We start from the raw sequence: 13,105 nt of genomic DNA on the forward strand, positions 1-13,105 counted from the left end.
ATAACATTTCCTATGTTAATAATTGCAAAAATGCAAGTCAGTGAAAAGGGATCTTGACTATTTCAATTCCTGGCATATGGAGACCCACAGTGAAATATTTTCAGAGACGTGTGCATGTGTAATGAAAGACACTGAGAACAGAATATTTATTTTGCTGCTTTTTTTTTTTTATTTTCATCAAAGAAAAAAATATAACCATATTACATGCTGTACATGGGTAGGTATCTATCTATCAAATTTTTTTGTCATTTTTGTTTTCTTGCAAGATGGCTACAAAATTAAAATTACAGAGATATTATTACATTGCCACTGAATATCAAATCAGCAAAAATTGTACATTGCAATGAGGCGATAACTTTTTGCTGTTAGTTAATCCATACCGAGTGTCACATTCCCACAAAGCAGTGCTATATATAGGCGCACAACCTTCTGAATTGTCAGTGGATAGAGTATCATGATTGTGTGACAAATGATTACTATAAAAACTGTAACATCATTCTGGTGGATCTTAAGCCACAGGGCCATTGAGAAAGTAATGTGTTAACACGCAGTGCCATGCAACAAGGTATTCCCCATCGCTCCGAGGGAAATATCTGGAAGCAAAGTTGTTGAGATATGGTGAGGGTAAACAAGGAATATAAAAAGTCCCATTTTCATCTTTTTTTCCCATGTCTGAATCAAGATCTTTTCTCTGAGATCTGGTGCGCAATTTATGCAGGAGCCACAGAGGATACTTCTGTCTTGGATGTGGACACCTCAGACCCATCATCCACCTTCTTTCCAAAGAGCTGCATGATGCATACGCGGAACTGCAGAGAAAGAGAAATCGAGATTATTTCGCAAAGATTCATGTGAAGTTTTCTTATTGTGCTGAAGGTTTGAGCTTTGTTAAACAGCATTGACTTACTTGTCGGTTCATGAAGACATAAATGATGGGGTTGTAGATGGTGGCGCTCTTGGCAAAGTAGGCAGGCATGGCTGCTGCCAGGGGGTGGAAGGCATAGCCTGGGTTTGCAGCTGCAAAGCAGGCGAAGAATGTATAAGGACCCCAGCAAAAACAGTAGGCTATGATCATGACAACCACCATTCTGGACACTTCCTTCTCTGCCTTCTGTGTGGACTCAGAATCCTTCTGCTGCTGGGCGACCTGTTGGAAAGAAATGATAGATGCTTAGTGCCTTTTTAGAAACTGGAATAAACTTTTGAAAGCAGTCAAGGAGACAACTTACAGCATGAATGGCCATGAACACTGCCAAGTAGCAGAAAATGATGACGCCCAGAGGGATGAAACAACAGGTGATCATTAGGACAATCATGTAGGACTGGACACCAGGATCCTCGCTTCCACTGAAGACATCAGGACCGCAGGAGGTCTTCAGACCGTGAGGCCAGTATCTAAGAAAATAAAGATCCACATTTATGCTTGTGTGGAACTTATATGTTGGTCTTACCACCCAAATAATTCAATGATTTTATGATGAATTACTAAGAATACAATATACATAGCTGTCAAATGCCTTCATTACTTATTACTTATATTTTAATAAGTCATTTTACCTGCTCCAGCCAAAGATGGGAGGAGCACACCAGAAAGCAGACCAAACCCAGGTGAAGATGATGCCACCACCTGCCCATTTACCATCAAACTTGACATTTCCAAATGGTTTGCAGACGACCACCCATCTCTCCCAAGAGATGACAGTCAGAGACCACAGACCAGCGATACCTGTTAATTGCATTGTTAGATATCATTAAAAAACATATATTGAACTTTGGTCTAATGTATTCATATTGATATCAGGCAGTAACTTACCACATGTAGCTACAGTGTAGCCCTCAAAAACACACATGGGATGTCCGAGGATAAAGTAGCCGAAAAATTGGTTGGTCACACTAATGGTGCTGGCCAACAGAGTCTCTGCTAGATCAGCTATAGCAAGGTTGACCAAGATCCAGTTGAGAGGGTGGCGGAGCTTCTTAAATTTGGCCGTGGCCACCAGCACCAAGCCATTGGTGAAAGTTGAGGCGACGACCACGAAGAGCATCCAGCATGTTGATAGGTTGTAAACCCATCGAGGGGCAATGTGGTAGTTGGGTCCCTCAAAGGGATCTGGAAATGAGACATAAAGAGCAGTAATATTATCATCTTGAAGGAGTTTCAGGGAGCTTTTGCAACCAACTCTCATTATTCTGATGCTCCATATTTATCAGTCGGAAATTGCTCTCTGGCTATGTTACTTCTAGCCAAAATGCACAGAGAGCTCTAAGATCAGAAGACCACACATTTGAAGTTTAAGACTAATTTCCTGTCCTATTACTCTGCCACTATTGCGAAACCTTTAAAAGCCCACAAAGCCTTTCAAATGGCTTTATCATATCATAACAGAATAGCTATGATTTAACAATTTCCTATAAACAATTTTTGACAACCTATTCAATGCACAAAACCTTCCTATTTAAACCTACTCAAATTAAAATAAAAAAAATAATAGAAGAAATTTGAAAAAAACTCACCCCTGGTGTTATTGCTGTTAGTATATGTGAACATTGATTCTCTCGTTGTTTCATCTCCTTTTCGCCTGGCTGCGAATATCGCTTCTCCCCATTGCTCTGCCATTTTTGGGGGTTGTTGTATAGCCCAAACCTGTAGTTACTTAGCTGTTGTAAAGGTCTGGGCCTCTGTGCTTCTACTACCTTCTGTCTCTGGCCGACTCGCACCGACAGACTTTGGGCACTTGTCAAAGTGCTTTTATACGCAAAAAAGGAGGATGCCCTGGCTTACAGGGTGGAGAATTGTTGAGGTCAAAACAGGTATCAAGAGCAGAACAAAAACTCATTCATTAGGCTTACAGGAGGTCTAAGCTACTGTTCCTTCCTAGGATTGTTGAAGCCATCACAGGTAAACCAAAACACTGTGCGGTGACATTTGGCACGACCGAGTCAGTAGTGATTATAAGGTGACAGGGCTATTTGATGCTTTCTACGACGTTTTAAGTTTAGGTCAAAGACCTCTTTGCGTTGTCCTTGACTGAAGCTTCCTGTTCAGTGTCACTCTACAGCACACTTTCGCTAAAGACGCATGATATCATTATTGCAAAAAAACAAAAAAATGAAACAGCACCAGATTAGAGTGCTCTGGCTCCTTTTTTGGCGCTCTGTACAACTTTTAGGGTTCAAAAAACAATAGCTGCATATAAAAAACATTCCATTCCAAATTGTAAAAGTTTCTAAGGTTTCTGACTGAAATCATGCTAAAAAGATAAGATAGGATTCTATATAATGGCCCCTTCTGCCTATTGAAGGAGTAAAGAACTTTTTACATTATTGTAAATTGTATTATTTGGTACATTGCACAAATACAGTATGTCATTTTTGCATACCGCCCCAGTGACAGCTTTTGTACCCTTTTTTCTGAGAGTGCACACACACAAAACCTTTTTTTTTTTTTTCTTCAAATGTTTCATATTTCAAAAGATTTCAGGCCATTTCAAAACACCTAATTTGATAACAAAATGGCTGGATAACTTCACTAAAGAGTATATATAATCCTTTATAAAGGACATTTTCTCAATTATATCTCTGTCACTGTAAACACTGTGCCATGCTGTGCCATTCATATTCTCTCCTGTCCATTTAAAACAAACGTTACACAGTTTCTATCATATGTTCGGTATGTGAAGGGTAACTGTAAGTCAGACATCTAGGTTAAAGTCCAAATCAGCTTATTGGGACAACTGGGGTACCCAGGTACCCTCCATGTGAGATCCTAATTAGTATTGACAAGGATGCAGCCCAAACCTTCCTAATCCCAATGGATTGATGGTTCAGTTTAGGGAAAGCAGGGTTTATCTGAAAATCTTGATGAGGTCAGTTTTAATCTCTCCCTGTTTCTGACGATAGGCATTTTCTTTTCTTTTTTTTTCAACCATCGGCTTCTCCATCTATTGTGGCAAAGTAGAGCAGGAGGAAGTGAACACTAGGGTGTGAACAGACCAAACCAGGGCGAGGATGGAGCCAACACGAAGACGAGAGCAGTCTGTACATTTTTTATTCTATCAGTTGTTTCCTGTTCATTTTTAAACTGGCAAAGAATTGTACTGATGTGTAGGTGTTTATCCAAAACAGGTATTTGTTTATTGTGATCTTTTACAGTTCATTTTAAACTGGAAGCTAATCAAAATAAATTGAAGTTTAATAGATTGCTGGACTGTATATCTACGCTTTGGTGGGATTAAGAATCAAGGGTCACTATAGTGTTTTTTTTGTTTTGTTGCTATATCACTGTGTCAATCACAGAGTTTCAGAGATGTAGTTGAAAAGGATGTTCTGGATGGATCAGAAAGTATCATGGGGCAGCACTCAGTCAGTCCTATGTCTGGAATTCCGCTAGTTCTGAACTATTCGTGATTGGCAAAAGTTCACTACTAGCAGAACTCGGATATACAACTGAATTCTCAACGAAAGCTCAAGATAATAGTTTGGTCTCACATGGTCTGCCATTGGACAACTGCTATATTCACGGTATTTAGTACTGAACATTTATTGAACAATTTTTACATTTGTGAATGGAATTAATCCATATAATAGATGTTAATCTAACATGGGCAAAACTTTGCCTTCACTGCTCATTGTTTCTCTAACATCATTTGTGGTTTAATTTCCAGATTAACTAAGTTGATATTGTTCTTGAATTGATTGTGTTAGGCTAGTTTGGAAATGACAAAAACTCATTTCATATTCTTTCTTTGCACTTTTATCTTTATTTGAAAGTGAACTACTTATTGGATGAAGTAAGAAGAGGTTAAGGGGAGTAAGCATGCATGCACAAATCAGTGACGTAAGTAATGACATTTCTTCTGTATTTCTAGAGAGAGACTGAAGACAACTGCACTTAAATCCTCATTATTCATTTTTAGTGAATTAAAAAAATTATTTTCTTGTGCAGCAAATCAATGCAAAGCAGTTTTGTATAATAGATAGCCTAATACTCTGTTTGACTTTGCTTTTCAGACCATCCCTCGATGTGTTACTTCATTACTCATGGGCTACGGACTTGATTACAATCGCATATATGAGATACTTCTCTGTTTTCATGTTGTTGTGAAATGGTGCACTCACTGCATTTAAAACAGGAAGAAACAAGACTAATGTAATATAATATAAACTATTGTAATGTATGTCACAATTCTGGAACTGATCAATTTAACAACACAATTCTGTCTTTCTTTCTTTGCATTTATTGTACATTTTTATTCATAATTATGAACTTCTACTCATTCTACTTGTTCAGCAAGCCAAGACCAAGTTACACAAATTTTGACATTAAAAGCAAAAATTCCTATTGGGTCTATGTTTATTATTTACAATCATTGTAAGATTATTTTTCACTGCCAGTGGAGTAGTTCTCTCCACAGGATGAGGTTACATTAAGAATGGGTTTATTTCTCTGGCGCAACAGAGGAGACCTGGGTGACCTGAGATGAAGAAGAAGTCTCATCATCCTCAGGATTCTTGCCAAAGACCATCTTCATCATACAGGAACGGAACTGGGTTTCAAAAGAAATGAATAGCATATATTATTTCAAGTGATTAGATGCCATGTGGGAACAAACTTCAACAATACAACTAAAAATGTCCACAACACTATACCTGTTTGTTCATTAGGACATAGATGACTGGATTGTACACTGCAGAGCCTTTACTAAGGCAGGATGGTATGGTTGCCATTCTCAGGTCAAATGCTTCACCACGGTGGGAAACCATCCACAGAGAAAAGGTAGCATATGGTCCCCAGCATACCAAGAAGCCGAACACCATCACCACCACCATCTTTGTCACCTCCCTCTCTGCCTTCTGAGTCGAAGCTGAATCTGCTTGAGCTTTGGCTGCCTGGTAGAACAAACAAGGGATTTTAGAGCAAATGGCAACATGACCACAGTAACCCTTTCATAGTCTCCATCTAGTGGACAGGGATCAATGTGCATCCCAGTGTGGCAGAGCAATGAAACCCATTTATCATTTATTTATGGCATTAGGATTTGGACCAAGTAAGTAAAAATGTTAGTGTGAAGCTTACCTGCAAAAAAAAAGAAGACAAAAAAGAAAAAAATGTGCATTTAATCTGTTTAATTTTATCATTTTAGAATGTTATCTGAAGGTTTCAGATCAAAATAAAGAATACATATTAACATAACATGTTAAATAATATGGTTTTGCGTTTTCAATATTTATTTTTTAGAAATATCAAAAGTCTAAATTACAACACTGTATGGTTGCATAAAATTCCTCTTCCTGGCTTAAATGGTTAGTTCACCAAAAAATGTAAATTCTGTCAATAATTACTCACTCTCTTATCGTTTCACACCCGTAAGACCTTTGTTCATCTTCGGAACACAAATTAAGATATTTTGGATAAAATCTGATGGCTCAGTGAGGCCTTGACAGCAAGATAATTTACACTTTCATATGTCCAGAAAGCTACTAAAAACATTTTTTAAACAGTTCATGTGACTACAGTGGTTCAACTTTAATGTTATGAAGCAACGAGAATACTTTTTGTGTGCCAAAAAATCGAAATAATTACTTTATTCAACAATATCTAGTGATGGGCGATTTCAAAACACTGCTTCACGAAGCTTCGAAGCTTTACGAATCTTTTGTTTCGAATCAGTGTTTTGGAGCATGTATCAAACTGCCGAAGTCACACATCTCGTCGCTTCATAACATTAAGGTTGAACCACTGCAGTCACATGAACTGTTTTAAATATGTCTTTTGTAGCTTTCTGGGCATTTGAAAGTGTTTATTATCTTGCTGTCAATGAGCCATTGGATTTTATCAAAATGTCTTAATTTGTATTCCGAAGATGAACGAAGGTCGTTGAACGTCATGATGGTGAGTAAGAGAGTGAATTACCCCTTTAAAGTTGACTCTTTTCCTTAAACATTGACCTTTTCCTAAAATGATCTGATAAACACAATTTGTACTCACTAATTTGAGTGTGATGAGCAGCTGACCATAACAGAACACAATGGCGCCGAAAGGAACCGCAAAGCAGAAGCAGAACAAAAACATGACATAGGATTCGTTGTTGTATTTGTTGTTAATCGTATACCAGTCAGGTCCACAGGAGCACTGCAAACCTTCAGGTATGTACCTGTAAAACAAAGCAAGGTGAGGTTGATGGGATTGACAACTCTGCACAATTCAACCGCTCAATTCAATCAGAGGACTTCACTCAGGGACTTGAAGTAATTGTATAGGAGTGGAGCAAAAAGGTGCTAGGCATTGTTTATCTTTCTTCGGGTTCACTGGAGGGAGGCATTTTGGCTTTGTCCTCATCATTGTAAGCAGTCGGACTTACCGGCTCCAGCCAAACAGTGGAGGGAGTGAAGCTGCCAATGCAAAAATCCAAGGAAATATGCAGCCAAGTATGGCATGATGGGTCTTGAAAGTAAAGTTCCCAAGGGGTTTGCAAATGACCAGCCACCTTTCAACAGCCACCACAGCAAGAGACCACAAACTCACCATTCCTGCAACAACAGAGAAAAAAAAAAGAAAAAAGGTTTGGTGAAACCATCTGAAACCAGAAGCAGAATGTAAGAATAAGTTCTGGCTTTAAATTTGTATCTATGAACTACAGTGAACTACAACAGGCTAACACAGAAGCATTAAAATAATGTGGATACATGTTGCATTATACCTCCAAGTGTTGAATTGAAGCCCTCAATTTTACATGCTGTCGGCCCAAGAATAAAGTACCTATTCCAGAAGGAATAGCATGCTATCGAGGAACCAAAAAGGGACACCCACAGGTTGGCAATGGCAAGGTTCACAAGAATATAGTTAAGGTGAGATCTGAGTTTCTTGAATTGAATTGTGCAAACAATGGTAAGGGCGTTGATTGAAGTCCCTCCGACAAAAAGGAAGAATGTGAAGGCAGCCATTGCCATGTACACGCCATGGTGACCCAGGTGGTCCTGGGGGACCAGGAAAGGGCTGTAAGCTGAGATGTTGTTGGTATCTAAAGGGATGGGGATGTAGAAGTCTTCCTGAAACTCGGGTATTCCCTTCATCTTGCTTGAAACTGGCAACCAGTTTACAGAGAATGCTGTAACACCTTAAAGTTTAAAGTGTTATTTCCTTTTGTAGATTACTGCAGCATCGCAAAAAGAGTCAAAAAGAGATGTAAATTCTCTCTTCGTTGATCACCAGATGAAGGCTCCCTCAAATTATTGCCAAGTGATCCCTCTTTTATAGGGATCCAGAAGATAGCATTTTGCTCCTCCCAAATGGTCCTAATGGAAGGATTTGAGGTTTGTTGTCATCTACCAAACACACAGGCTCTTGTGCAGGCACACACATACATGACAAACAGATTCAACACACGCAAAACTACATTTGTACAGTGCAAGACACACAATTCACTTAATCTCATTTCCAGCACCAAAACCTGGCTAATTCGGATCATCCTTTTCACCCTGTAGTGTGGTTCTGCGTTAGCGATGGCAGTTAATCTGCCGCCCAGTGCAGATAAAGCAGCTAATCACTCGCTGTTAACCCCTCTTTAATCTGCTTCCAAACGTATTATCTCCAGCTTTGAGCCTGGAATCAGGGCCTTTGTGAAGAGCCTTAAATACTTGACAGCTGGATTGTCCTTGACACTCGTCTGTAGAGGGTTCTTGTGTCAGAGCCGTGAAAGGGACTATTGGAAGTGGAATAGTGCAAGAAAGTTCACAACTTAGAGATGGAAAAAAAATATGAATATTAGCAAATGATATTAAGCGACTTTAAACTCCAAAACAAAAGCAAAAAAAATCTAAATGCTGTGAAAAAACATGCTAGTCGGCACACTGAATAATACAAATATACAGTACAGTCCAAAAGTTTGGAACCACTAAGATTTTTAATGTTTTTAAAAGAAGTTTCGTCTGCTCACCAAGGCTACATTTATGTAATTAAAAATACAGTAAAAAAACAGTAATATTGTGAAATATTATTACAATTTAAAATAACTGTGTACTATTTAAATATATTTGACAAAGTAATTTATTCCTGTGATGCAAAGCTGAATTTTCAGCATCATTACTCCAATCTTCAGTGTCACATGATCCTTCAGAAATCATTCTAAAATGCTGATTTGCTGCTCAATAAACATTTATGATTATTTTCAATGTTGAAAACAGTTGTGTACTTTTTTTTTCAGGATTCCTTGATGAATAGAAAGTTCAAAAGAACAGCATTTATCTGAAATACAAAGCTTCTGTAGCATTATACACTACCGTTCAAAAGTTTGGGGTCAGTAAGAATTTTTTTTTTTTTTTTTTTTTTTTTAAAGAAATTAAAGAAATGAATACTTTTATTCAGCAAGGATGCATTAAATCAATCAAAAGTGGCAGTAAAGACATTTATAATGTTACAAAAGTTTAGATAAACACTGTTCTTTTGAACTTTCTATTCATCAAATAATCCTGAAAAAAAATATTGTACACAAATATTTTGTACAATTGTACAATTTTTCTTGAGCAGCAGATCAGCATATTAGAATGATTTCTGAAGGATCATGTGACACTGAAGACTGGAGTAATGATGCTGAAAATTCAGCTTTGATCACAGGAATAAATTACTTTGTGAAATATATTCAAATAGAAAATAGTTATTTTAAATTGTAATAATATTTCACAATATTACTGTTTTTACTGTATTTTTAATTGAATAAATGTAGCCTTGGTGAGCAGACGAAACTTCTTTTAAAAACATTAAAAATCTTAGTGGTTCCAAACTTTTGGACTGTACTGTATATAATATATATATATATATATATATATATATATATATATATATATATATATATATAAAATATATTATATATATATATATATATATATATATATATATATATATATATATATATATATATATAATAATGTCTTGTTCTCATTTTACAGAATTTGATTGTATTAATGATGTATTGCTCAGCTGCGATAAATTTTCAACATCTTATTTATTTATTTTACAGAAAAACCTGTTCATGACCATTCATTATGTTATGGCAATTCAACATTCAATGGCATTCATTGTATGGCAACACAGACATTCATGTTCTGTATTTTAATTGGACAACCTTAAATAGCTAAATGAAAGTTGAAATGGTTAATTAACCATTAATCAATTATTAAATAAATTAAATTAAGAAAAAAGAAATGTAACACTTTTAAAGACAAAAGCTCACTAACAGTAAATATTTGCACAAATATTGCTCAAAAAATAATGAGGCAATAATCACAATAAAAAATTAATGTTACAGCAAGGCATAAAATTATATATTTATATAAGACTAGACCAAACATATTGTAAATAAGTAAATAAATTCTAATAAAATGTGAATTTCCCTCCTGCTTCAAATGCTCCACTATCATTCCGGTCCCCCCAAAACCCAAAATCACTAGACTGAAAGGGATAGTTGTTTCATGAATTACTCACCCTCATGTCATTCCAAACCCGTAAGACCTTTGTTCATCTTCGGAGAACACATTAAGATATTTTTTGACGAAATCCGAGAGTTTTTTTTACCCCCTACAGAAAGCAACGTACGTACCACATTCAAGGTCCAGAAAGGTAGTAAAGACATTGTTAAAATAGTCAACGTGACTACAGTGGTTCAACCTTAATGTTATGAAGTGATGAGAATACATTTTGTTCGCAAAAACAAAACAAAAATAATGACTTTATTCAATAATTTCTTCTCTCCCGTCTTTCTCCTATGCTGTTTACGAACACTAACTCATTATTGGACGCATATGTCGTACTGCTCATGTTAACAGCATCAGCCAATATTGAGTCTCCATTCTGACGTAGAACCCGGAAGCCTGCACCATCTATACAACATAAACAGCGTAGCAGAAAGACAGGGGAGAGAAGAAAAGTTTTGTTTTTATACACAAAAAGTATTCTCGTCGCTTGGTTGAACGACTGTAATCACATTGACTATTTTAAATATGTTTTTACTATTTTTTTGGACCTTGAATGTGGTAATTATGTTGCTTTCTATGGAGGATAAAAACTCTTGGATTTCATCAAAATTATCTTGATTTGTTTTCCAAAGGTCTTACAGGAGTGGAACAACATGAGGGTGAGTAATTATTTAAGCATTTTTGGGTGAACAAACCCTTTAACGGCTACAGACCTGTTGCTCTCACATCTGTGGTCATGAAGTCATTTGAGAGACTTGTGTTGGCCTACCTGAAGAACATCAGTGGACCCCTGCTGGATCCCCTGCAGTTTGCCTACAGAGCAAACAGGTCTGTGGATGATGCAGTCAACATTGGACTGCACTACATCCTGCAACAATCTCGACAGACCTGGGACATGCAAGGATCTTATTTTGTGGAATGCAGTTCGGCTTTCAATACCATCATCCCTGATCTTCTATCATCCAAACTGACCCCCCAATCTGTCTGTGGATCACCAGCTTTCTAACAGCAATTGAGACTGTAAAAACTCACATCCAGGAGTTTCACTATCAGTACTGGTGCTCCGTCCTCTCTCCACTGCTCTTCTCACTGTACAAAAATGACTGCACTTCAAAAGACCCCTCTGTCAAGCTTCTGAAGTTTGCAGACAACACCACAATCATTGGCCTCATCCAGGATGGTGACGAGTCTGTTTACAGACAAGAAGATGAGCAGCTGGTAGTCTTGTACAGCCATAAAAAACTTGAGCTGAACATGTACAAAATAGTAAGGCTGATAGTGGACTTCAGAAGGAACAGCCCAGCACCCCCCCCCCCCCCTCTCACCATCATTAACAGCACTGTGGCAGCAGTGGAGTCATTCAGGTTCCTGGGCACCAACATCTCTCAGGACCTAAAGTGTGATAATCACATAGAATCCATAGTGAAAATGGCCAAGCAGAGGTTGTACTTCCTTCACCAGCTGAGGAAGTTCAACCTCCCACAGGAGCTGCTGACACAGTTCTATACTCAGCCCCACATTGACTCTGCCTTGTGTTAATCAATAACTGTCTGGTTTGGCTCAGACTAAAGACTACAATGGACAGTTCAGACTGCTGAAAGGATTATTGGTAGAGTAAGGAAGAGGGCAGACTCCACTCACCCTGGCCACAACCTATTTGAACTGTTGCCGTCCAGACGGCGCCTCAGATCACTGGGCACTAGATAGAAAAACTAGCTGCAGTTTCTTCCCACAGGCCATTTCCCTCTTGAGCAGTTCATTTATCCCAAAGCAAATACCTACAAGTGCAATACTCCAACTGTTTATTGCGATATCTTTGAATTAATTCAGGCCTATTTATTCATATTATTATTCACAATAATGCAATAATGTTCATAATCTGTAAATATGTTTATTCTGACTAAACCTATCTGTGTCACAGACACGTCAGGTTCCACCTCACTCCCTTACCCGCGCACTCAATCACCGGAATTCTAATCACCGCCACCTGCAGCTCATCACCACAGTCATCAGCCTCACTATAAGAACCCCACACTCACACACACACATTGTCCGGTCTCGTTCGTGATACACCCCGTTGTTCACTTACCTCAAGGACTCTCAAAACGATACTTACCTGTCTACCTCATCTCCTTCGTCTCCATTGTCTCCAGTACTCCTCGTGTTCCTACCTGCTTGTGTGTGTGTGTTCCAGTCAACCATCTCCAGCGTCTCCTTCCACCATCACCTGCAATACAAAGAATAAGGACAGTATTACCTCTCATTCACCTCCAAGACCTTCATTATCACCATTCACTTACCTGTTTGCTCTGCTGATTGTCTCAATAAACAACCCAACTGCTTTTATCTCTGCTTCCGGTGTCTCTGTTGTAACAGAAGACCGGACCATAACAGCCATACATCAGCATGAGCTACCATGACCCATTTCAAGAGCTCGTGGACGCTTTGCGACGAGCACTCACCCCTCAACCACAGTCACCGTCGCCAGGACCCCTCACCGCTGCCACTTCCGCATCCACTGTCACCGCTGCTTCACCTGTTTACACCGCCAGTCCCATGGCCAAACCAGCGCCCTACTCTGGATCGGCGGAGGATTGCAGCGGATTCCTTCTTCAGTGCGAGTTGGTCCTGGAGA

General features: G+C 38.3%; 2 protein-coding genes and 1 long non-coding RNA gene across 3 annotated transcripts; 1 reads left to right on the forward strand and 2 right to left on the reverse strand.

Moving 5' to 3' along the window:
* Window positions 1-710: 710 nt before the first annotated feature.
* LOC137021534 (red-sensitive opsin) lies at window positions 711-2,617 on the reverse strand. The gene is made up of 6 exons (XM_067388107.1): window positions 2,515-2,617; window positions 1,814-2,110; window positions 1,558-1,726; window positions 1,230-1,395; window positions 908-1,147; window positions 711-809 (listed from the first exon to the last, which is right to left on the reverse strand). Exons 1-6 carry the CDS (start codon window positions 2,615-2,617, stop codon window positions 711-713), a joined length of 1,074 nt encoding a protein of 357 aa, XP_067244208.1.
* A 1,800-nt stretch (window positions 2,618-4,417) lies between these two features.
* LOC137021535 (uncharacterized) lies at window positions 4,418-5,145 on the forward strand. Its single transcript, XR_010895336.1, has 3 exons — window positions 4,418-4,521; window positions 4,771-4,837; window positions 5,011-5,145. It is a non-coding gene; the product is annotated as an uncharacterized lncRNA (long non-coding RNA).
* Window positions 5,146-5,379: 234 nt separating this feature from the next.
* On the reverse strand, window positions 5,380-8,280 carry opn1sw2 (opsin 1 (cone pigments), short-wave-sensitive 2). The gene is made up of 5 exons (XM_067388105.1): window positions 7,701-8,280; window positions 7,362-7,530; window positions 6,989-7,154; window positions 5,650-5,889; window positions 5,380-5,546 (listed from the first exon to the last, which is right to left on the reverse strand). The coding sequence occupies exons 1-5, from the start codon at window positions 8,071-8,073 to the stop codon at window positions 5,439-5,441; spliced, it is 1,056 nt and encodes a 351-aa protein (XP_067244206.1). The 5' UTR covers window positions 8,074-8,280; the 3' UTR covers window positions 5,380-5,438.
* Between the last annotated feature and the right edge of the window lie 4,825 nt (window positions 8,281-13,105).

Source organism: Chanodichthys erythropterus, chromosome 6, assembly GCF_024489055.1.
Source record: "Chanodichthys erythropterus isolate Z2021 chromosome 6, ASM2448905v1, whole genome shotgun sequence".
NCBI classification, from domain to species: domain Eukaryota; kingdom Metazoa; phylum Chordata; class Actinopteri; order Cypriniformes; family Xenocyprididae; genus Chanodichthys; species Chanodichthys erythropterus.